At 48.4% G+C, this 25,826-nt stretch overlaps 1 protein-coding gene across 1 annotated transcript; it reads left to right on the top strand.

Moving 5' to 3' along the window:
- The first annotated feature begins 1,751 nt into the window (after positions 1-1,751).
- Positions 1,752-24,268, top strand: UBE2L6 (ubiquitin conjugating enzyme E2 L6). Its single transcript, XM_038764682.1, has 4 exons — positions 1,752-1,844; positions 14,490-14,585; positions 21,103-21,289; positions 23,421-24,268. The coding sequence occupies exons 1-4, from the start codon at positions 1,818-1,820 to the stop codon at positions 23,570-23,572; spliced, it is 462 nt and encodes a 153-aa protein (XP_038620610.1). The 5' UTR covers positions 1,752-1,817; the 3' UTR covers positions 23,573-24,268.
- Positions 24,269-25,826: the final 1,558 nt, after the last annotated feature.

Below are 25,826 nucleotides of genomic sequence, written 5' to 3'. Positions count from 1 at the left end.
CAGGTAAATAGGGTTGGAGGCAATCCCTGTCCCACCTAGGGCTCACAGTCTCAATCCCCATTTTGCAGATGAGGGAACTGAGGCCCAGAGAAGTGAAGTGACTTGCGTGAGGTCACAGAGCAGAAGAGTGGCAGAGGCGGGATTAGAACCCAGGACCTTCTGATTTTCAGTCCTGGGCTCGCTCCACCTTGCCATGCTGTCTTGTCCTCGCCCACAACACAACACAGCCCCCTCCCCTCCAGGGTTGGCCCCGTCCCTCCCCGGGGTCTTGGTGGGGTGGCCACGGAAAGCAGCATGTACAGAGGGAAGCAGCATGGCTTAATGGCAAGAGCCCGGGCTTTGGAGTCAGAGGTCATGGGTTCGAATCCCAACTCCACCAATTGTCAGCTGTGTGGCTTTGGGCGAATCACTTCACTTTTCTGGGCTTGTTACCTCATCTGTCAAATGGGGATTAAGACTGTGAGCCTCCCGTGGGACAACCTGATTACCTTGTAACCTCCCCAGCGCTTAGAACAGTGCTTTGCACGTAGTAAGTGCTTAATAAATGCCATTATTATTATTGTAGAGCACGGGCCTCGAGTCTGATTCTGCCACTTGTCTGCTGTGTGACCTTGGGTAAGTCACTTCACTTCTCTGAACCTCAGATACCTCATCTGGAAAATGGGGATTGAGACTGTGAGCCCCACAGGGGACAGGGACTGTATCCAACCCGCTTTGCTTGTCTCCACTGCAGTGCTTAGTACAGTTCCTGGCACATAGTAAGTGCTTAGCAAATACCATAATTATTATTATTATTGTTATCATATTGCCCCTCCCCTCCCTCGAGGGGGTGTGGCCTATGATGGCCCCGCCCCTCCATCGAGGAGATGTGGCCTGTGATTGGTCCCTCCCTCGCGGGGATGAGGCCCGTGATTGGTTCCTCGCTCCCGGGGGTGTGGCCTGTATTGGCCCCGCCCTCCTGGGGGTGTGGCCTGTGGCATCCCCGCCCTCCGGGGTGTGTGTGTGTGTGTGTGTGTGTGTGTGTGTGTGTGTGTGTGGTCTGCGTTGGCCCCGCCCCTCCCTCGCGGAGATGTGGCCTGTGATTGGTCCCCCCTCCCCGGGGGACTGGCCTGTGTTGGCCCCGCCCCTCCATCGCGGCGATGTGACCTGTGATTGGCCCCTCCCTCGAGGGGGCGTGGCCTGCGTTGGCCCCGCCCCCTGCGGAGATGTGGCCTGTGATTGGTCCCGCACTCCCAGGGTGTGGCCTGTGATTGGCCCCGCCCTCCAGGGGGGTGGCCTGTGGTGTCCCCGCCCTCGTGTGTGTGTGTGTGTGTGTGTGTGTGTGTGTGTGGCCCGTGATTGGCCCCGCACTTCCAGGGGGCGTGTCCTGCGTTGGCCCCGCCCCATCCTAGCGGGATTGCCCCCTCCACGTGGGGCGTGGCCTGCGTTGGCCCCGCCCCTCCAGCGCGGAGATCTGGCCCGTGATTGGTCCCTCCCTCGCGGGGGGCGTGCCCCGTGTTGGCCCCTCCCCTCCCTGGCGGGGATGAGGCCCGTGATTGGTCCCGCCCTCGCGGGGACGAGGCCCGTGATTGGTCCCTCCCTCTAGGGGGCGTGCCCTGCGTTGGCCCCGCCCCTCCTTCGCGGGGGCGTGGTCTGTGTTGTCCCCGCCCCTCCCTCGCGGGGCCGAGGCCCGTGATTGGTCCCGCCCCCTCGGGGCTGAGGCCCGTGATTGGCCCCTCCCCGGCGGGGGCGTGTCCTGCGTTGTTCCCGCTCCCTCCCCTGTCCTCCTGCCCGTCTTCCGCGGCGTCGGCGGGCTGTGTGGGGGTCGGTGTCCGGAGATGGCGGCCAGCAAGAGGGTGGCCCAGGTAGGCGCCCCGAAGGGGCACGGAGACACTGCCTCCTCCCCCTCTTCCTCCTCCTCCTCCTCCCCCTCCTCGGCCCGGGATCCCCCGGACCCTTCCCCCGCCCGACCCATCCTCAGTCACTCCTTCAGTCGTATTGATTGAGCGCTTCCTGGGTGCAGAGCACTGGACTGAGCGCTTGGGAAGCACAAGTTGGCAACATAGAGAGACGGTCTCTATTCATTCAGTCGTATTTATTGAGCGCTTCCTGTGTGCAGAGCACTGGACTAAGCGCTTGGGAAGGACAAGTCGGCAACATAGAGAGACGTTCCCTGTTCATTCAGTCGTATTTATTGAGCTCTTCCTGTGTGCAGAGCACTGGACTAAGCGCTTGGGAAGGACATGTTGACAACATAGAGAGACGGTCCCTGTTCATTCAGTCGTATTTATTGAGCGCTTCCTGTGTGCAGAGCACTGTAGTAAGCGCTTGGGAAGGACAAGTTGGCAACATAGAGAGACGCTCCCTAGTCATTCAGTCGTATTTATTGAGCGCTTACTGTGTGCAGAGCACTGTAGTAAGCGCTTGGGAAGTACAAGTTGGCAACATAGAGAGACGGTCCCTACTCATTCAATCGTATTTATTGAGCGCTTCCTGTGTGCCGAGCACTGGACTGAGCGCTTGGGAAGTACAAGTTGGCAACATAGAGAGACGGTCCCTAGTCATTCAGTCGTATTTATTGAGCGCTTCCTGTGTGCAGAGCACTGGACTAAGCGCTTGGGAAGTGCATGTCGGCAACATAGAGAGACGGTCCCTATTCATTCAATCGTATTGATTGAGCGCTTCCTGTGTGCAGAGCACTGGACTGAGCGGTTGGGAAGGACATGTTGGCAACATAGAGAGACGGTCCCTGTTCATTCAATCGTATTTATTGAGCGCTTACTGTGTGCAGAGCACTGTAGTAAGCGCTTGGGAAGTACAAGTTGGCAACATAGAGAGACGGTCCCTACTCATTCAATCGTATTTATTGAGCGCTTCCTGTGTGCCGAGCACTGGACTGAGCGCTTGGGAAGTACAAGTTGGCAACATAGAGAGACGGTCCCTAGTCATTCAGTCGTATTTATTGAGCGCTTCCTGTGTGCAGAGCACTGGACTAAGCGCTTGGGAAGTGCATGTTGACAACGTAGAGAGACGGTCCCTATTCATTAAGTCGTATTTACTGAGCGCTTCCTGTGTGCAGAGCACTGGACTAAACGCTTGGGAAGTACAAGTCGGCAACATAGAGAGACGGTCCCTGTTCATTCAATCGTATTTATTGAGCGCTTCCTGTGTGCAGAGCACTGGACTGAGCGCTTGGGAAGTACAAGTCGGCAACATAGAGAGACGCTCCCTACTCATTCAGTCATATTTATTGAGCGCTTCCTGTGTGCAGAGCACTGGACTAAGCGCTTGGGAAGTGCGTGTTGACAACATAGAGAGACGGTCCCTATTCATTCAGTCGTATTTATTGAGCGCTTCCTGTGTGCAGAGCACTGGACTAAACGCTTGGGAAGGACAAGTCGGCAACATAGAGAGACGGTCCCTATTCATTCAATTGTATTTATTGAGCGCTTCCTGTGTGCAGAGCACTGGACTAAGCGCTTGGGAAGGACAAGTCGGCAACATAGAGAGACGGTCCCTATTCATTCATTCATTCAATCGTATTTATTGAGCGCTTCCTGTGTGCAGAGCACTGGACTGAGCGCTTGGGAAGTGCATGTTGACAACATAGAGAGACGGTCCCTATTCATTCAGTTGTATTTATTGAGCGCTTACTGTGTGCAGAGCACTGTAGTAAGCGCTTGGGAAGTACAAGTTGGCAACATAGACGGTCCCTATTCATTCAGTCTTATTTATTGAGCAATTCCTGTGTGCAGAGCACTGGACTGAGCGGTTGGGAAGGACATGTTGGCAACATAGAGAGACGGTCCCTGTTCATTCAATCGTATTTATTGAGCACTTCTTGTGTGCAGAGCACTGGACTAAGCGCTTGGGAAGGACAAGTCGGCAACATAGAGAGACGGTCCCTAGTCATTCAATCGTATTTATTGAGCGCTTCCTGTGTGCAGAGCACTGGACTAAGCGCTTGGGTAGTACAAGTTTGCAGCATATAGAGACGGTCCCTATTCATTCATTCATTTATTCAATCGTATTTATTGAGCGCTTCCTGTGTGCAGAGCACTGCACTAAGCGCTTGGGAAGGACAAGTCGGCAACATAGAGAGACGGTCCCTACCCAACAGCGGGCTCAGTCGGATTGAGCAGCAGCGTGGCTCAGTGGAAAGAGCCCGGGCTTTGGAGTCTGAGGTCAGGGGTTCGAATCCCGGCTCCGCCAACTGTCAGCTGTGTGACCTCGGGCAAGTCACTTCACTTCTCTGGGTCTCATTTCCCTCATCTGTAAAATGGGGATGAAGACCGTGAGCCCCCCGTGGGACAACCTGATCACTTTGTAACCTCCCCAGCGCTTAGAACGGTGCTTTGTACATAGTAAGCGCTTAATAAATGCCATTATTATTATTCCTGAGCAACAGCGTGGCTCAGTGGAAAGAGCACAGGCTTTGGAGTCAGAGGTCGTGAGTTCAAATTCCGGCTCCACCAACTGTCAGCTGTGGGACTTTGAGCAAGTCACTTCACTTCTCTGGGCCTCAGTTCCCTCATCTGTCAAATGGGGATGAAGACTGTGAGCCCCCCGGGGGACCACCTGATCACCTTGTAACCTCCCCAGCGCTTAGAACGGTGCTTGGCACATAGTAAGCGCTTAGCGCTTAGTACAGTGCTCTGCACACAGTCAGCGCTCAATAATTCTAGACTGTGAGCCCGCTGTTGGATGGGGACCGTCTCTCAAGGTTGCCAACTTGTACTTCCCAAGCGCTTAGTACAGTGCTCTGCACACAGCGCTCAATAAATGCGATTGAATGAATGCATGAATAAATGCCATCATAATTATTATTGTTATTTATTGAGCGCTTACTGTGTGCAGAGCACTGTACTAAGCGCTTGGAAAGTACAAGTCGGCAACATCTAGAGAGGGTCGCTACCCCACAACGGGCTCACAGTCTGGAAGGGGGAGACAGACGACTAAACAAAACATGGAGACAGGTGTCAATACCGTTAAACTAAATAGAATTATAGCTCTATGCACATCGTTAACAAAATAAATGATAATGATGGCATTTCTTAAGCACTTACTATGTGCAAAGCACTGTTCTAAGCGCTGGGGAGGTTACAAGGTGATCAAGTTGTCCCCCGGGGGGCTCACAGTCTTCATCCCCATTTTACAGACGAGGGAACTAAGGCCCAGAGAAGTGAAGTGACTTGCCCAAAGTCACACAGCTGACAATTGGCGGAGCCGGGATTTGAACCCGTGACCTCTGACTCCAAAACCCGGGCTCTTTCCACTGAGCCACGCTAAATAGAGTAGTAAGGTAGTACAAGGAAAATAAATAGAGTAGTAAATCTGTCCAAAAAAATATATATATATACAAGTACTGTGGGGAGGAGAAGGAGGTAGGGCAGAGTGGGGTGATGGGGAGGAGGAGAGGAAAAAGGGGGCTCAGCCTGGGAAGGCCTCCTGGAGGAGGTGAGCTCCGGCCGCCCCTTCCCGAGGGGAAAACCGACCACGGCTCGGTTTCAGTTTCATTTCCTCAGCTACAAGATTCATTTATTCGTTCAGTCGTATTTATTGAGCGCTTACTGTGTGCAGAGCACTGCACTAAGCGCTTGGGAAGTACAAGTTGGCAACATATAGAGACGGTCCGTACCAGACAACGGGCTCACAGTCTAAAAAGGGGGGGACAGACAACAAAATGAAACATGCAGACAGGTCAGAACAAATAGAATTAAAGCTAAATGCCCATCATTAACAAAATAAATAGAATAGTAAGTATGTACAAGTCAAATAAATAGAGTAATAAATCTTTACAAACATATATACAGGGTCTGTGGGGAGGGGAAGGAGGTAGGGCGGGGGGGATGGGGAAACGGGGGCGGAGGGGCTTCCAAGGCCCGCTCCCCGAAAGTCGACTCCCATTCCAGAAACTGCATCGGGAATCTCCCAATGCTGCGCCCCTGCAGCCGGACAGTCCGTTCATCTCATCATAGCAATAATTCATTCATAATCCCACTGTTGGGTAGGGACCGTCTCTATATGTTGCCAACTTGTACTTCCCAAGCGCTTAGTACAGTGCTCTGCACACAGTAAGCGCTCAATAAATACGATTGATTGATTGATCAAGCGCTTACTATGTGCAAAGCACTGCTCTAAGCACTGGGGAAGTTACAGGGTGACCAGGTTGTCCCACGGGGGGCTCCCAGTCTTCATCCCCTCCTCCAGGAGGCCTTCCCAAACTGAGCCCCTTCCTTCCTCTCCCCCTCGTCCCCCTCTCCATCACCCCCATCTTACCTCCTTCCCTTCCCCACTGCACCTGTATATATGTATATATGTTTGTACATATTTATTACCCTATTTATTTATTTATTTATTTTACTTGTACATATCTATTCTATTTATTTTATTTTGTTAGTATGTTTGGTTTGGTTCTCTGTCTACCCCTTTCAGACTGTGAGCCCACAGTTGGGTAGGGACCGTCTCTCTATGTTGCCAATTTGTACTTCCCAAGCGCTTAGTACAGTGCTCTGCACCTAGTAAGCGCTCAATAAATACGATTGATGATGATGATGATCCCCATTTTACAGATGAGGGAACTGAGGCCCAGAGAAGTCAAGTGACTTGCCCAAAGTCACACAGCCAGTAAGTGGCGGAACCGGGATTAGAACCCATGACCTCTGACTCCCAAGCCCGAGCTCTTTCCACTGAGCCACGCTGCTTCTCGTTCCAATTCATTCCATCGTATTGATTGAGCCCTTACTGTGTGCAGAGCACTGCACTAAGCGCTTGGGAAGTACAAGTCGGCAACAGGTAGAGACGGTCCCTACCCGACAACGGGCTCACAGTCTAGAAATAATAATAACGGCATTTATTAAGTGCTTACTAAGTGCTGAGCACTGTTCGAAGCACTGGGGTGGATACAAGATAATCAAGGTTGTCCCACGTGGGGCTCACAGTCCTCACCCCCATTTTACAGAGGAGGAAACTGAGGCAGAGAGAAGTCAAGTGACTTTCCCAAGGTCACACAGCAGACAAGTGGCAGAGTCGGGATTAGAACCCACGACCTCTGACTCCAAAGCTCGGGTTCTTTCCACTAAGCCACGCTACTTCTCGGCACTGGGAATCTCCCAAGGTTTCGCCCCCACAGCCAGCCATTCCATTCATATAATAACAATAATAATAGCATTTTTTAAGTGCTTACTATGTGCCAAGCACTGTTCTAAGCACTGGGGAGGTTACAAGGTCATCACGTTGTCCCCCGTGGGGTTCACAGTCTTCATCCCCATTTTACAGATGAGGGAACTGAGGCACAGAGAAGTGAAGTGACTTGTCCAAGGTCACAAAGCGGACAAGTGGCAGAGTCAGGATTAGAACCCATGATGTCTGACTCCCAAGGCCGTGCTCTTTCCACTGAGCCATGCTGCTTCTGCTGTATATATGTTTGTACATATTTATTACTCTATTTGTTTATTTATTTATTTTACCTGTACATATCTATTCTATTTATTTTATTTTGTTAGTATGTTTGGTTCTGTTCTCTGTCTCCCCCTTTTAGACTGTGAGCCCACTGTTGGGTAGGGACTGTATATGTTGCCAACTTGTACTTCCCAAGCGCTTAGTACAGTGCTCTGCACACTGTAAGCGCTCAATAAATACGATTGATTGATTGATTCTCATAATAACCACAATAATAATAATAATGATAATTCTTGTTAAGCCCTCACCCGAATAATGATGGTAGTTTTTAAGCGCTTACTATGTGCCAAGCACTGTTCTAAGCGCCGGGGTACTTACAGGGTAACCAGGTTGTCCCCCGCGGGGCTCACAGTCTTCATCCCTATTTTACAGATGAGGGAACTAAGGCACAGAGATCGAAGTGACTTGCCCAAAGTCACACAGCAGACAATCAGCGCTTAGAACAGTGCTTTGCACATGGTAAGCGCTTAATAAATGCCATTAAGAAAACCAAAGTGGCGGAGTCGGGATTAGAACCCAAACCCTCCGACTCTCAAGCCCAGGCTCTTTCCACTAAGCCATGCCGCTTCTCTGTGCCGAACACTCTGCTAAACCCTCGGGTAGCTACAAAATAAGCAGGTCCCGCGTGGAGCTCACAGCCTAAAAGATCGGGAGGAGAATGGCACCCATTTGGCAGGTGAGGGAACTGAGGCCCAGAGAAGTGAAATGACTGGCCCAAGGTCACGCAGGAGATAAGGGGCAGAGCCGGGATTAGAACCCATGACCTTCTCTCAGTCTTTTAGACTGTGAGCCCACTGTTGGGTAGGGACTGTCTCTATATGTTGCCAACTTGTACTTCCCAAGCGCTTATTACAGTGCTCTGCACACAGTGAGCGCTCAATAAATACGATTGATTGATTGATTGATTGATCTCAGGCCCATGCTCACTCCTCTAGACCGTAAAGTGAGCAAAATGAGTACAAACGCTTAGTACAGTGCTCTGCACATAGTAAGCGCTCAATAAATACGATTGATTGAAGCTGGCCTGCTTCTCTGCTCCCCCGCTGCAGGGCCCCCCCCAAATCGAGGTGACAGTGATGGCATCATCATCATCATCATCATCAATCGTATTTATTGAGCGCTTACTATGTGCAGAGCACTGTACTAAGCGCTTGGGAAGTACAAATTGGCAACATATAGAGACAGTCCCTACCCAACAGTGGGCTCACACCTCCAGCCCTTATCTTGCGGAGGGCACGGGGTCAGAAGGAGGAGTTTATCAAGGGTCATGGGCGGGCGGGGAGAATATAAGAGACGCTCCCTGGTCTCAGTAGAGGACGGAGCAAAGTCTGATGCCACCTTAGCAGAGCCAACCTGGGGGCCCTGGAGGGCTGTGGGGCCCTGCTCCTTATAATAATAATAATAACAATGGCATTTATTAAGCCCTTACTATGTGCAAAGCGCTGTTCTAAGCGCTGGGGAGGTTACAAGATGGTCAGGTTGTCCCACTGGGGGCTCACAGTCTTCATCCCCATTTTACAGATGAGGGGACGGAGGCACAGAGAATAATAATAATAACAATAATAATGAGGGTATTTGTTAAGCCCTTACTATGTGCAAAGCGCCGTTCTAAGCGCTGGGGAGGTTACAAGATGGTCAGGTTGTCCCACTGGGGGCTCACAGTCTTCATCCCCATTTTACAGATGAGGGAACTGAGGCACAGAGAATAATAATAATAATAATGAGGGTATTTGTTAAGCCCTTACTATGTGCAAAGCGCCGTTCTAAGCGCTGGGGAGGTTACAAGGTGATCAGGTTGTCCCCCGGGGGGCTCACAGTCTTCATCCCCATTTACAGATGAGGGAACTGAGGCACAGAGAATAATAATAATAATAATAATAATAATAATAATAATAATAATAATAATAATGGTATTTGTTAAGCCCTTACTATGTGCAAAGCGCTGTTCTAAGCCCTGGGGAGGTTACAAGGTGATCAGGTTGTCCCCCGGGGGGCTCACAGTCTTCATCCCCATTTTACAGATGAGGGAACCGAGGCACAGAGAATAATAATAATAATAATGATGGTATTTGTTACAAAGTGATCAGGTTGTCCCACGGGGGGCTCACAGTCTTCATCCCCATTTTACAGATGAGGGAACTGAGGCACAGAGAATAATAATAATAATAATAATGGTATTTGTTAAGCACTTACTATGTGCAAAGCGCCGTTCTAAGCGCTGGGGAGGTTACAAGGTGATCAGGTTGTCCCACTGGGGGGCTCACAGTCTTCATCCCCATTTTACACATGAGGGAACTGAGGCACAGAGAATAATAATAATGATGGTATTTGTTAAGCGCTTACTATGTGCAAAGCGCCGTTCTAAGTGCTGGGGAGGTTACAAGGTGATCAGGTTGTCCCATGGGGGCTCACAGTCTTCATCCCCATTTTACAGATGAGGGGACGGAGGCACAGAGAAAAATAATAATAATAATAATAATGATGGTATTTGTACTATGTGCAAAGCGCCGTTCTAAGCGCTGGGGAGGTTACAGGGTGATCAGGTTGTCCCACGGGGGGCTCACAGTCTTCATCCCCATTTTACAGGTGAGGGAACTGAGGCACAGAGAATAATAATAATAGTGATGGTATTTGTTAAGCGCTTACTATGTGCAAAGCACCGTTCTAAGCGCTGGGGAGGTTGCAAGGTGATCAGGTTGTCCCATGGGGGCTCACAGTCTTCATCCCCATTTTACAGATGAGGGAACTGAGGCACAGAGAATAATAATAATAATAATGATGGTATTTGTTAAGCGCTTACTATGTGCAAAGCACTGTTCTAAGCGCTGGGGAGGTTACAAGGTGATCAGGTTGTCCCACGGGGGGCTCACAGTCTTAATCCCCATTTTACAGATGAGGGAACTGAGGCACAGAGAAGTGAAGTGACTTGCCCAAAGTCACACCGCTGACAACTGACGGAGCCGGGATTTGAACCCATGACCTCTGACTCCCAAGCCTGGGTTCTTTCCACTGAGCCACGCTGCTTCTCCAGCTGCTTATTCATTCAATCGTATTTATTGAGCGCTTACGTTGTGCAGAGCACTGTAGTAAGCGCTTATCCCTCTAGTAGGATCAAACAGTGCTTTGCACATAGTAAGCGCTTAATAAATGCTATCAAAAAAAACTGGGCATGTAGGCAGTGGGATTTATGATCCTTCTGCCTCAGTAGATTGTAAAATAGACTGTACGCTCTTTGAGGGCAGAGATCATGTCTACTTGAAGCAGAGAAGCAGCGTGGCTCAGTGGAAAGAGCACGGGCTTTGGAGACCAAAGGTCATGGGTTCGAATCCTGACTCCGCCGCATGTCAGCTGTGTGATCTTGGGCAAGTCACTTAACTTCTCTGGGCCTCAGTTACCTCATCTGTAAAATGGGGATTAAGACTGTGAGCCACACGTGGGACAACCTGATCACCCGGTGTCCTCCGCAGCGCTTAGAACAGTGCTTTGCACATAGTAAGCGCTTAACAAGTGCCAATTATTATTATTGCTTACTCTATTGTGCACTCCCAAGGGCTTAGTACAGTGCTCTGTAACAATAATAATAATCATGATATTAAGCACTTACTATGTGCCAGGCACTGTACTAAGTGCTAGGATGGATTCAAGCAAATCGGGTAGGACAGAGTCCTTGTCCCACGTGGGGCTCGCACTCTTAATCCCCATTTTACAGATGAGGGAACTGAGGCCTGGAGAAGTGAAGTGACTTACCCAAGATCACGCAGCGGGCAGGTGACAGAGCTGGGATTAAAACCCAGTCCTTCTGACTCCATCTGTGCTCTATCCCTTAGGCCACACTGCTTCATCTACAGATTGATTGAAGCGTTCAATAAATACTTTTCATCTACAGATTGAAGCGTTCAATAAATACTTTTCATCTACAGATTGAAGCATTCAATAAATACTTTTAATCTACAGATTGAAGCGTTCAATAAATACTTTTCATCTCCAGATTGATTGAAGCATTCAATAAATACTTTTCATCTCCAGATTGATTGAAGCATTCAATTAATACTTTTCATCTCCAGATTGATTGAAGCGTTCAATTAATACTTTTCATCTCCAGATTGATTGAAGCGTTCAATTAATACTTTTCATCTTCAGATTGATTGAAGCGTTCAATTAATACTTTTCATCTTCAGATTGATTGAGGCGTTCAATTAATACTTTTCATCTACAGATTGACTGAAGCATTCAATAAATACTTTTCATCTCCAGATTGATTGAAGCGTTCAATTAATACTTTTCATCTCCAGATTGACTGAAGCGTTCAATAAATGCTTTTCATCTCCAGATTGATTGAAGCGTTCAATAAATACTTTTCATCTACAGATTGATTGAAGCTTTCAATACTTTTCATCTCCAGATCGATTGAAGCGTTCATTTCATCTCCAGACTGATTGAAGCGTTCAATAAATGCTTTTCATCTCCAGATTGATTGAAGCGTTCAATTAATACTTTTCATCTACAGATTGATTGAAGCGTTCAATTAATACTTTTCATCTCCAGATTGACTGAAGCGTTCAATAAATATTCATCTCCAGATTGATTGAAGCGTTCAATTAATACTTTTCATCTCCAGATTGACTGAAGCGTTCAATTAATACTTTTCATCTCCAGATTGATTGAAGCGTTCAATTAATACTTTTCACCTCCAGACTGATTGAAGCGTTCAATTAATACTTTTCATCTACAGATCGACTGAAGCATTCAATAAATACTTTTCATCTCCAGTTTGATCGAAGCGTTCAATTAATACTTTTCATCTCCAGATTGATTGAAGCGTTCAATTAATACTTTTCATCTCCAGATTGATTGAAGCGTTCAATAAATACCTTTCATCTCCAGATTGATTGAATCAGGGGGGGAAGCAGAGGCAGAGTGTTCAGAGGAAATGGGAGGGAAAGCAGGGCAGGAAGAGGATTTCAAGGGAGACCAAGGTTTCGACTTTCACTTTCTATTCCTTTCTATCAGCTGATTTCTTGTAAGAACAGAGCAATATTGACAAAAATTGAGAAGCAGCGTGGCCCAACGGGTGGAGCCCGGGCCCGGGAATCAGAAGGACCTGAGTTCTAATCCCTGTCCTGCCACTTGTCTGCTCTGTGACCTTGGGGAAGTGACTAAATTCTCTGTGCTTCAGTTACCTCATCTCTAAAACGGACATTAAAAGACAGTGAGCCCTTTGTGAGACAGGGACTGTGTTCGGCCTAATTAACTTGGCGCTTCCTACATTAATACATAAATTATAATTTAAGGCCAAATCCAGATATTGCCCCAGACTGAGCCTCCTTCCCAGGAATTGGGGAGAGGAAGAAGGGGCAGCCCGGAGGGAGGGAATTCCTAGGTTGAGGGATTGGAGCAAAGAGTAAATTTATTTTACTTGCACGTATTTATCCTACTTATTTTATTTTGTTAATATGTTTTGTTTTATTCTCCGTCTCCCTCTTCTAGACTGTGAGCCCACTGTTGGGTAGGGACCGTCTCTATATGTTGCCAACTTGGACTTCCCAAGCGCTTAGTACAGTGCTCTGCACACAGTAAGCGCTCAATAAATACAAATGAATGAATGAATGAATGAATGAATGAGCAGTCAGTGGGGACAGGGACTGTGTCTAATTCCCGACTGTGTATTCTTTCCTGGCTCTGCACAGAGTAAGCGCTTAGTTGTCTGCTGTGTGACCGTGGGCAAGTCACTTCACTTCTCTGTGCCTCAGTGACCTCATCTGTAAAATAGGGATTGAGCCCCGTGTGGGACAGGGGACTGTGCCCAACCTGATTTGTTCATATCCACTCCCGTCTCCAGTGTGTAGCAATAATAATAATAATAATGATGGTTTTTGTTAAGCGCTTGCTATGTGCCAAGCAATGTCCTAAGCGCTGGTGGGGATACAAGGTGATCAGGTTGTCCCACGTGGGGCTCACAGTCTTAATCCCCAATTTACAGATGAGGTCACTGAGGCTCAGAGAAGTTAAGTGACTTGCCCAAGGTCACACAGCAGACAAGTGGCGGAGCCGGGATTTGAACCCCTGACCTCTGACTCCCAAGCCCGGGCTCTTTCCACCGAGCCACGCTGTTTCTCTAGTACAGTGTCTGGCACAGAGTAAGCAAATACCACAATTATTATTATTGTACTGTTAATGTAGCAGGAGAGTATATTCATTCATTCAATCGTATTTATTGAGCACTTACTCTGTGCAGAGCACTGTACTAAGCGCTTGGGAAGTACAAGCTGGCAACATATATAATATAGCAGGAGACTACAGTCATTCAATGGTATTTATTGAGTGCTTACTGTGTGCAGAGCACTGTACTAAGTGCTTGGGAAGTACAGGCTGGCAACATATATAATATAGCAGGAGACTACAGTCATTCAATGGTATTTATTGAGCGCTTACTGTGTGCAGAGCACCGTATTAAGCGCTTGGGAAGTGCAAGCTGGCAACATATATAATATAGCAGGAGACTACAGTCATTCAATGGTATTTATTGAGCGCTTACTGTGTGCAGAGCACCGTACTAAGCGCTTGGGAAGTGCAAGCTGGCAACATATATAATATAGCAGGAGACTACATTCATTCAATGGTATTTATTGAGTGCTTACTGTGTGCAGAGCACCGTATTAAGCGCTTGGGAAGTGCAAGCTGGCAACATATATAATGTAGCAGGAGACTACAGTCATTCAGTGGTATTTGAGCGCTTACTGTGTGCAGAGCGCCGTACTAAGCGCTTGGGAAGTACAAGTTGGCAACCTATGGAGACGGTCCCTTCCCAACAGTGGGCTGTATATCCTGTTTCTGGGACACCCCTGCCCCGAGCCTCTGGTTTCCTGAAGGAAAGGCCAGGCCAGGGGACTTTGATATTTGCTAGTGGCTTTTGAATTCGTTATTGACAGAGAAATTTTCATTTTTAATCCAAGTCCCAGGCCCCCTTGGGGTAAACTGGGACTGGGGAAGGGCGGGAAGGGGAATGCTGGCTTGGGGGAATGGGTCCCTTCTCACTGTGTGTCCCGCAGGAGCTGGAAGATCTGCAGAATGCCCCTCCTCGGTACCTGCGAGACCTCTTCAGTGATGATGCCAACGTGCTCCTGTGGCATGGGCTGCTTCTGCCGGTGAGCTGTGGAGGGTAAGGGGCGGGGACGGGCACAGTTGGCCATGGAGCTAGGGGAAGGGCAGGGAGGTGGCTTTAGCCAGTCTGTAGATCTTTTCTGTAATTCAGCTCCTTTAAGGGCAGGAGTTTACTCTGTTGCACTCTCCCAAGCGCTTAGTACAGTGCTCTGTGCAGAATCCAGTGCCTTGCACATAGTAAGCGCTTAATAAATGCCATCATTATTATAATAAGAGCTCATCTCCTCCAGGAGGCCTTCCCAGACTGAGCCCCTTCCTTCCTCTCCCCCTTGTCCCCCTCTCCATCCGCCCCGTCTTACCTCCTTCCCTTCCCCACAGCACCTGTATATATGTTTGTACATATTTATTACTCTATTTATCTATTTTACTTGTACCTATCTATTCTATTTATTTTATTTTGTTCGTATGTTTGGTTTTGTTCTCTGTCTCCCTCTTCTAGACTGTGAGCCCACTGTTGGGTAGGGACCGTCTCTAGATGTTGCCAACTTGGACTTCCCAAGCGCTTAGTCCAGTGCTCTGCACCCAGTAAGCGCTCAATAAATACGATTGATTGATTGATTGATAGTACAGCGCTCTGCACAGAATTCAGTGCTTTGCACATAGTAAGCGCTTAATAAATGCCATCATTATTATAATAAGAGCTCATCTCCTCCAGGAGGCCTCCCCAGACTGAGCCCCTTCCTTCCTCTCCCCCTCATCACCATCTTACCTCCTTCCCTTCCCCACAGCACCTGTATATATGTTTGTACATATTTATTACTCTATTTATCTATTTTACTTGTACCTATCTATTCTATTTATTTTATTTTGTTCATATGTTTGGTTTTGTTCTCTGTCTCCCCCTTCTAGACTGTGAGCCCACTGTTGGGTAGGGACCGTCTCTAGATGTTGCCAACGTCATCATCATCATCAATCGTATTTATTGAGCACTTACTGTGTGCAGAGCACTGTACTAAGCGCTTGGGAAGTACCAGTTGGCAACATATAGAGACAGTCCCTGCCCAACAGTGGGCTCCCAGTCTAAAAGGGGGAGACAGAGAACAAAACCAAACATACTAACAAAATAAAATAAATAGAATAGATATGTACAAGTAAAATAAATAAATAAATAAATAGAGTAGCGCTTAGTACAGTGCTCTGCACACAGTAAGTGCTCAATAAATATGATTGATTGATTGATAGTACAGTGCTCTGCACAGAATTCAGTGCTTTGCACATCGTAAGCGCTTAATAAATGCCATCATTATTATAATAAGCACCCAGTAAATACTATGATGATGATGATGACGATGATGACATTTATTAAGCGCTTACTATGTGCAAAGCACTGCTCTCTAAGCGCTGGGGAGGTACAAGGTGATCGGGTTGTCCCACTGGGGGCTCACAGTCTTCATCCCCATTTGACAGATGAGGTAACTGAGGCGCAGAAAAGTGAAGTGACTTGCTCAAAGTCACACAGCTGACAATTGGCGGAGCAGGGATTTGAACCCATGACCTCTGACCCCAAAGCCCGGGCTCTTTCCACTGAAGCCATGGCCCTGGGTCCCCTTGGCAAGAAGGGAAGGCCCGCTAGCCCAAGGCCTTTCCTTGCTGTCAGTCCTCCCCTCGCCGTCAAATGGTCTGAGGAAAGACCCAGGAAACCCGGGGCTTGACAAGAGTGGGAAAGTAGAATCCCGCCAGGGAGGCGAGTCAGAGCTGCTTTAAACCTCTGAGCAAGGCCGGGGGAATGGGAGTGAGGGAGCGCTCCGGGGAAGACTTCGGGAAAGAGGAAATGGCTGCCTGCCTCCGATGGGCTCCGGAACCAGGGATTCCGGATTTCCGTGGAAAGGGCAGCCCTTTGAGGGGCCGGAGCGTACGGTCCAACCGGGACGATGGGTCCCCGCTACCGAGAAGCAGCGTAGCTCAGTGGAAAGAGCCCGGGTTTTGGAGTCAGAGGTCATGGGTTCGAACCCGGCTCTGCCACTTGTCAGCTGTGTGACTTTGGGCAAGTCACTTCACTTCTCTGGGCCTCAGTTCCCTCATCTGTAAAATGGGGATGAAGACTGCGAGCCCCCTGTGGGACAACCTGATTGCCTTGGAACCTCCCCAGCGCTTAGAACAGTGCTTTGCACATAGTAAGCGCTTAATAAATGCTATCATTATTATTACCGAGAGGCAGGAGAAAGCAGAAAGAGCCCCTGAGGATGTGTAGCTTCCATTTCTGAGTGGGATGGCTTGGAGTGCAACATTTCGACTTGATCAGCCAGTCAGTCGTATTTATTGATCGCTTACCGTGTGCAGAACACCGTACTAAGCGCTCGGGAGAGTACAGTATAACAGTATATCAGACATCATCCCTATCCACAAGGAACTTACGGTGTAGAGGAGCTTATGGTTTAGAGAGCCTCCCGGAATCCAGCCAGAGGAGGCGGCCCGGGGCTGTTCATTCATTCATTCATTCATTCAATCGTATTTATTGAGCGCTTACTGTGTGCAGAGCACTGTACTAAGCGCTTGGGAAGTACAAGTCGGCGACATATAGAGATGGTCCTTAGCCAACAATGGGCTCACAGTCTAGAAGGGGGAGACAGACAACAAAACAAAACATGTGGACTGGTGAACATACTAAGTGCTTAACAAATAGCACAACTGTTAGGCAACCACTTACTTGAGAAGCAGCGTGGCTTAGTGGAAAGAGCGGGGGCTTGGGAGTCAGGGGTCACGGGTTCTAATCCCACCTCCGCCACTTGTCAGCTGTGTGACTGTGGGCAGTTCCCTCAGACTCTTCCCAGAGAAGGGCTCTCCCGCTTTCTCATCCTATGCAAAACTAATTCAAAAGCCCCAATTCCAGGTTTCCGGGAGACCGCAAGACTGCTGCTCAATGGTTTCCTTCTATTCTTATTTCTTTTTGTCGTTTACAATGCTCTTGATTCATGAGTTTCCTGAAACTCCAGCCCAGTTTCTTGTCTCTGTGAAACAGTTGCTGTCTTCTCTAATCGAAACGGCAAGGATCAACATTTTCTTATCTGCCCAGGCAGGTGGTACCTCAAGTATTCCTCTTCTCCTCGTATCTCAGAGGCCTCTCTCCTTTCTCTCCCATTTCCACCCCTGGGGAAATGGCTCCGTCTGTGGTCTTTTTCATTGAGAGGTTTCGATCCTTGATCCCGCTTGGATCGTGAGGGGCTTTGGCGCAACGGGAGCGGGCCCTCTCCACTGCAGTACAGCAAGCTCAAAGGTCAGGGTTCAAGGATCAGGGCTCTTTCCATTCATTCATTCAGTCAGTCATATTTAATGAGCACTTACTGTGTGCAGAGCACTGTACTGAGCGCTTGGGAAGTCCAAGTTGGCAACATATAGAGACGGTCCCTACCCAACAGCGGGCTCACAGGGAGGGGGAGACAGGGAACAAAACAGAACATATTAACAAAATAAAATAAATAGAATAAATATGTACAAAGAAAATAACTAAATAGAGTAATAAATAAATAAATAGAGTAATATTTCCACCCTTCCAAGACTTGGCATTGGTCAGGGGAATTCTGAGAAATGCCCCTTTATTTACTTATCATGTCCTACCCCCGCTAGCATCCCCAAGGAGTGATTCCTTCTAGACTGTGATCCCACTGTTGGGTAGGGACCGTCTCTATGTGTTGCCAACTTGTGCTTCCCAAGCGCTTAGTACAGTGCTCTGCACACAGTAAGCGCTCAATAAATGCGATTGAAAGAATGAATGAATTCCCAGGAGGCCTTGCAGCAGCCTATATATTCATTCTATCATTCGTTCAATTGAGCGCTTACTGTGAGCAGAGCACTGTACTGAGTGCAATACAACAATACAATACAATAATGCAACAATATTCATTCATTCAATCGTATTTACTGAGCGCTTACTGTGTGCAGAGCACTGTCCTGAGCGCTTGGGAAGTACAAAGCGGCAATACAACAATAAACAGACACATTCCCTGCAAAGCACTGTACTAAGTGCTCGAGAGAGTACACCACAACAATATAACAAACACATTCCCTGCCCTCAACGAGCTTACAGTCTAGAGAGGGAGACTCTTCCACCCCTTCATCTCTTACCCCATTAGAGGGCTGATTGGAAAGAGGCTGGCTAAAATCTAGTAAAGAGCTTTATAAACTCACTTGGCTGGGACTGGGATAAGTGATTCCCATGGATGATCGGTGTAGCGTGAAAAGTCGAGAAGCAGCGTGGCTCAGGGGAAAAGAGCCCGGGCTTTGGAGTCAGTGGTCACGGGTTCAAATCCCGGCTCTGCCAACTGGCAGCTGTGTGACTTTGGGCAAGTCACTTCACTTCTCTGGGCCTCAGTGACCTCATCTGGAAAACGGGGATGGACCGTGAGCCTCCCGTGGGACAACCTGATCACCTTGTATCCATCCCAATGCTTAGAACAGTGCTTGGCACATAGTAAGTGCTTAATAAGTGCTGTTATTATTATTATTATATGGCCTTGTGCTCCAAAGAGTTATCTGGGGTTAAACGGAGAACCCACCGGGGAAGGTCTCTGGGCAGTGCTTAAGAGGGAAAAGAGCTGGGTTGGAATTTATGGCCGGCTTCCTATAATTGATATCTTCTTGGATGAGCTAAAGTCCAAACTCAGTAGTACTGAGGGACTGTAACTACCCAGACGCGCCCTGGAAAACAAGTATTGTCAGCAGATCTGAAAGAGCCACAGGGACAATATTCTGGTCCTTTCCTCTGGAGGTTGCTAAGAGTAGATAGTAGATCTCTGTTCTCACTGGTGATTGAGAGATTCCTACCATAAAGGACTCCACAAGACTGTAAAGTCATTGTGGGCAGGGAATGTGTCTGTTTATTGCCAGTAAGTGCTCAATAAATGCGATTGAATCATTATTATTATTATCATTATTAATAATAATAATAATAATAATTCAATTATTATTGAATTATTATTGATTTATTTAATTTTGTTAGTATGTTTGGTTTTGTTCTCCATCTCCCCCTTTTAGACTGTGAGCCCACTGTTGGGTAGGGACTGTCTCTGTATGTTGCCAACTTGTACTTCCCAAGTGCTTAGTACAGAGCTCTGCACACAGTAAGCGCTCAAATACGATTGATTGATCGATTGATTGAATGAATTAATAAATAAATAAATAATAATGGCATATATTAAGCACTTATGATGTGATTGAATGAATAAATAAATAATGGCATTTATTAAGCACTTACTATGTGCAAAGCACTGTTCTAAGCACTGGGGAGGTTACAAGGTGATCAGGTTGTCCCACGGGGTGGGGGGCTCACAGCCTTCATCCCCATTTTCCAGATGAGGTAACTGAAGCGCAGAGAAGTTAAGTGACTCACTAAAAGTCACACAGCTGACAAGTGGCGGAACCAGGATTTGAACCCATGACCTCTGACTCCAAAGCCCGGGCTCTTTCCACTGAGCCACGCTGCTTCTCTTAATGAATTCATTCATTTAGTCCTATTTATTGAGCGCTTACTGTGTGCAGAGCACTGTACTAAGCGCTTGGGAAGTACAAGTTGGCAACATATAGAGACGGTCCCTACTCAACAACGGGCTCACAGTCTAGAAGGAATGAATGAATAAAGTCCTATTCAAACCTGTGATTCTGAGATTCAGAGTCTTTACAGAGAAGTGTGGGAAGGGAAGACCTATTGTAATCAATCAGTCAATGGTATTTATTGAGCACTTACTAAGGGTTGAGCACCATAGTAAGCGCTTGGGAAAGTGTAGTACGATAGAGTTGCTAGACAGAATCCCTGCCCACAGTGAGCTTCCAGCCTAATGATTTGCCCCCTCTAACACTCACAGAAAAAGCTTCAAGCAAGACCGTAGTTTGCGTGGGCAGCGGGGAAATTTGGGGGTCTGTTCTCATTGGGAGAAGTAATTGGGGGAGACTCCTGGTGCCTGGGAGTTGTGGGAGCCTTCGTAGTAATAATAATGGTATTTGTTAAGCGCTTACTATGTGCAAAGCACATCAGTCATCAGTTATGCTTCATCAGTGAAGCGGCATGGCGTAGCCGATAGAGCACGTGACTGGTAGTCGGAAGGTCATGGGTTCTCATCCCAACTCTGCCACTTGTCTGCTGTGTGACCTTAGGCAAGTCACTTCCCCTCTCTCAGCTGTAAAATGGGGAATAAGACTGTGAGACCTGTGTGGGACAGGGGCTGTGTCCAACCCAATTTGCTTGTATCCACCGCGGCGCTTAGTACAGTTCCTGGCACATAGTAAGAGCTTAACAAATACCATTATTATTATTATTATTATTATTATTATTATTATTATTATTATTATCCATCTTCCCTCATATTCTCCCTCAGCACAGGCGAATCACTATCAGGGATGAGCTGCCCTGAGCTTTGAGGGAGGTGCAAGATGGCGGCTGGGATTCCAGGGAAAGGAGGAAGAAGAGGGGACACAAAGGTGTGACAGGGGAGGTGCCCCCACAGAGCGGCGGGAGGTTTCGGCCGCCACGGTAACCACGGTAACCGGTGACCTCTCCCTCCCCTCCAGGACACCCCGCCCTACAATCTGAGGGCTTTCAAGGTCAAAATCAACTTTCCTCCCGAGTACCCCTTCAAGCCTCCCAAGGTGGCCTTCGCCACCAAGATCTACCACCCCAACGTGGGTGAGAACGGCCAGGTGTGCCTGTCCCTCATCAGCAGTGAGAACTGGAAACCGTCCACCAAGACCAGCCAAGGTAGGGGTCGGTTGGAGAGCGTGCCCGGGACCCCGAGACACTCTGCCGGGATCGAAAGAGGCCCGGGGAGACCCCCGTTGGGTTGGTCCTGAACTGGGTCGGGACCGGTGGCGCCTCAGAGGGTGGGCTCCCGATGGATTCCCCTTCTAGACTGTGAGCCCGCTGTTGGGTAGGGACCGTCTCTCTAGGTTGCCAACTTGGACTTCTCAAGTGCTTAGTCCAGTGCTCTGCACACAGTAAGCGCTCAATAAATACGATTGAATGAATGACCAGGGAGACCCCCATTGGGTTGGTCCTGAAGTGGAAAGGGGCTGGTGGTGCCTGAAAGGGTGGGCTTCCGATGTATTCCCCTTCTAGACTGTGAGCCCACTGTTGGGTAGGGACCGTCTCTCTATGTTGCCAACTTGGACTTCCCAAGCGCTTAGTACAGTGCTCTGCACACAGTAAGTGCTCAATAAATACGATTGAATGAATGAATGATTCCCAACGGCCTGGGGGACCCCTCTGCCCACCGCTTCCTGCCTACGTTCCTCATCTCCCGGCTCAGTGGAAAGAGCCCTGGCTTTGGAGTCAGAGGTCATGGGTTCAAATTCCGGCTCCACCAATCGTCAGCTGTGTGACTTTGGGCAAGTCACTTCACTTCTCTGGGCCTCAGTTCCCTCATCTGGAAAATGGGGATGAAGACTGTGCGCCCCACCCGTGGGACAACCTGATCACCTTGTAACCTCCCCAGCGCTTAGAACAGTGCTTTGCCCATAGTAAGCGCTTAGTAAATGCCATCATCATGGAGTCCAGGATCGAGCCCTTGGGTGGGTAGGGACCGTCTCTAAATGTTGCCGATTTGTACTTCCCAAGCACTTAGTACAGTGCTCTGCACACAATAAACACTCAATAAATACGATTGAATGAGTGGATGAATGAGAAGACAGAGACAAGCAGGGTAGCCTAGTGGATGGAGCACGGGCCCGGGTGTCAGAAGGACCTGGGTTCCAATCCTGGCTGTTCCACTTGTCTGCTGGGTGACCTTGGGCAAGTCGCTTCACTTCTCTGGGCCTCAGTTACCTCATCTGGAAAATGGAGTTTAAGGCTGTTTAACCTGATTAGCCCACATCTACCCTAGTGCTTATTCATTCATTCATTCAGTTGTATTTATTGAGTGCTTACTGTGTGCAGAGCACTTTACTAAGTGCTTGGGAAGTACAAGTCAGCAACATATAGAGACGGTCCCTACCCAACAACGGGCTCACAGTCTAGAAGGGGGAGACAGACAACTTAGTGCCGCTTACTGTGTGCAGAGCACTGTACTAAGCGCTTGGGAAGTACAAGTTGGCAACGTATAGAGATGGTCCCTACCCAACAACGGGCTCACAGTCTAGAAGGGGGAGACAGACAACTTAGTGCCGCTTATTGTGTGCAGAGCACTGTACTAAGCGCTTGGGAACTACAAGTTGGCAACATATAGAGACGGTCCCTACCCAACAATGGGCTCATGGTCTAGAAGGGGGAGACAGACAACTGAGTACCGCTTATTGTGTGCAGAGTACTGTACTAAGCGCTTGGGAACTACAAGTCGGCAACATATAGAAATGGTTCCTACCCAACAACGGGCTCACAGTCTAGAAGGGGGAGACAGACAACTTAGCGCTTAGTGCCCGGCACTTAGTAAGCTTTAATAAATACTATTAAAAAAAAAAAAAAAGCAGGGTGACGGCGTCATCCTAGGTGGGCAGAGGGTTGAAGAGCCAATCTGGAGTCTGGGCTTAGTGGAGGGGGCCCGGTCTGGGATGGAACTCCTTTTTGACTCCTGTCGCAGCGGGAAGTAAGATTTGACTTGAGGGTTGGGGTGACCTTGGGTGGTGGGGGCTGAGTGTTTGTACAGATTTATTACTCTATTTATTTATTTATTTTACTTGTACCTATCTATTCTATTTATTTTATTTTGTTAGTATGTTTGGTTTTGTTCTCTGTCTCCCCCTTTTAGACTGCGAGCCCACTGTTGGGTAGGGACTGTCTCTATGTGTTGCCAACTTGGACTTCCCAAGCGCTTAGTCCAATGCTCTGCACACAGTAAGTGCACAATAAATACGATTGATTGATTCTGTCCCGACTTCTTGTCTCCCTACCCCCTCAGTCCTGGAGGCACTCGTCTCCCTGTTGAACAGGCCGGAGCTGGGGCAGCCTCTGCGAGCCGAGTTGGCCGACCAGCTCGCCAAGAACCCGGAGCTGTTCCAGAAGAAGGCCAAGGAGTTCACCCTCTCTTTTGGGGAGAAGCGCCCCGCTTAGCCAGGGCGCGGCCCACCCCCCTCCCCCCTCCCTGAACTGGGGGCGTCTATTGGACAGGGCTTGGACTTCCCAGTTGTCCCCAGAGCAACCAGAATCCCCTGTGGCCACCGGGATAAATCAGGAGGCCCGGACGTCGAATGGCCAGAAAACCCTCTTGGACTCAGAGACCGGCAAAGCTGAGAGGGAATGGAGGGACTAACTTGGGTGGGATGCAGGGAAGGATGGGTGGGTCTTAGATGGGAAGCCCCGTTTACCCCAGTGCTTAGTACGGTGCTTGGCACCTCCTAAGCACTTCACAATACCATTATCAGCATCTAACCTAGATGGATTTGTTTCCCTTTTCTCAAACCCTGTTGACACGAAGGATTAATAAAAGTCGATTGATCTCATTTCCATTAGATTGTGAACTCCAAGAGAGCAGGGCCCCTGATTGTTCACTGGCAGGAACAGTGTCTAGCACATTGAGAGCGCAATAAATTTGAGGCAGAAATAATGGCTGTGTGCTCTGCTTTAGCTTCAGAAGAGAAGCCATGGGGACTTGCAGTTATACAGGCAATCCGTAGAGCTTGGAAAAGTTAAAGGATCGGGGATTGTTCAACCTGAACTTAACATCTCCAACTCAAACTCTGGTCTTGCAGCTATTACGCCAAAGGGAGGGACCAACTTTTTGCATCTCCTCTGGAGAATAATAATAATGATAATAATGATGGCATTTATTAAGCACTTACAATGTGCAAAGCACTGTTCTAAGCGCTGGAAGCAGCGTGGCTCAGTGAGAAGAGCACCGGCTTTGGAGTCAGAGGTCATGGGTTCAAATCCCGGCTCCACCAACTGTCAGCTGTGTGACTTTGGGCAAGTCACTTCTCTGTGCTTCAGTTACCTCATCTGTAAAATGGGGATTAAAACTGTGAAAACCCCCCGTGGGACAACCTGATCACCTTGTAACTTCCCCAGCTCTTAGAGCAGTGCTTTGCACATGGTAAGCGCTTAACAAATGCCATAAAAAAAATATAGTGGGCCAGAAGACATGGGCTGAAACTGCAGCATTCGGGGTTTAGGTTAGCTTAGAAAGAAGGGCTTTTTGACTGTGAGGTTTGTTATGAACAGCTGGAATGGCCCTTGCTGTCTGTGGGAGGGAGATCCATTAAAGCGGGGCGTGCAGGGAAGCTGTAGAAGAAGCCCTGGCACTTCGCTGAGGCTGTACCCCAACTTCTCATTCATTCATTCATTCAATCGTATTTACTGAGCGCTTATTGTGTGCAGAGCACTGTACTAAGCGCTTGGCAGAGTACAGTACAACAATAAATGAACACATTCCCTACCCACAAAGACTCACCACTGGAAGAATGATACTCTGATGTAGATTCCACACCCCCAAGCACAATTGTATTAAATACGGAGCTCTCTTGGATGCCGTTTCGTGATATTTGGGTCGTTTAATCTCTTTTGTTGTCCTTATTACCCCCGTTCGCCAGTGTCGCCCATCTGTAAAATGGGCTTAATGAATCAGACATCCGCAGCAAGTTTATGCGATGTTGATGTGTCTGTGTTTATTTGAGAGATGGCCCGGGGGCAGGCAGGGGCGGAGAGTGGGTGTGATGCTTTTGGGCTTCTTGTGGAAATACTGGCATGGTTGCGGTCAGCTGGGACCTTTGTCACCACTTGTGATGCAATTCCAAACACCCACTCAGTGATCCCGCTACCTGATTAGAGGCTGGAAGAGATGGAGGACAGCAGTAATGTTGAGGGAAGAAGGCTGGGTGGGCATCTCAGTAATAATAATTGTGCTATTCATGACACCTGCCTGCATGTTTTGTTTTGTTGTCTGTCTCCCCCTTCTAGACTGTGAGCCCGTTGTTGTCTCTATATGTTTCCAACTTGTACTTCCCAAGGGCTTAGTCCAGTGCTCTGCACACAGTAAGCGCTCAATAAATACGATTGAATGAATGAATGAATGACCGGAGGCCTACTGCCCGAGGGAGAAGCTGCCTGGCCCCCATCCCATCGGGATTCCTATCAGCTCCTGCTCCTGTCTGGGAAAGGTGGAGCAGCAACAGAGGAGTGAGGCCTGATGCCTCAACTTTTTGAATATTGGGAAGGCCCTGGCTATGGCTCCGACTTTTGGACTGAGCCGCGTGGAGCCCAGGACCCTGCTTCTCCAGCCACGGTACCCTAGTGCTGGATTTTCATCGTCTTTGTCTCTAACCCACTCCCTCTCCTCCTCCCCAGCCCTTTTATCTTTATCTTTAAAATA

Source organism: Tachyglossus aculeatus, chromosome 22, assembly GCF_015852505.1.
Source record: "Tachyglossus aculeatus isolate mTacAcu1 chromosome 22, mTacAcu1.pri, whole genome shotgun sequence".
NCBI lineage: Eukaryota > Metazoa > Chordata > Mammalia > Monotremata > Tachyglossidae > Tachyglossus > Tachyglossus aculeatus.
This window is presented reverse-complemented; position numbering and strand designations above follow the sequence as displayed.

What these genes read in the sequence shown, in the direction of transcription:
- UBE2L6 (XM_038764682.1), top strand. Translation starts at nt 1,818, where the DNA reads ATGGCGGCCAGCAAGAGGGTGGCCCAG. An exon ending in CCAGCAAGAGGGTGGCCCAG is followed by an intron (nt 1,845 to 14,489) that starts GTAGGCGCCCCG and finishes TGTGTCCCGCAG; the next exon opens with GAGCTGGAAGATCTGCAGAA. An exon ending in GTCCACCAAGACCAGCCAAG is followed by an intron (nt 21,290 to 23,420) that starts GTAGGGGTCGGT and finishes CTACCCCCTCAG; the next exon opens with TCCTGGAGGCACTCGTCTCC.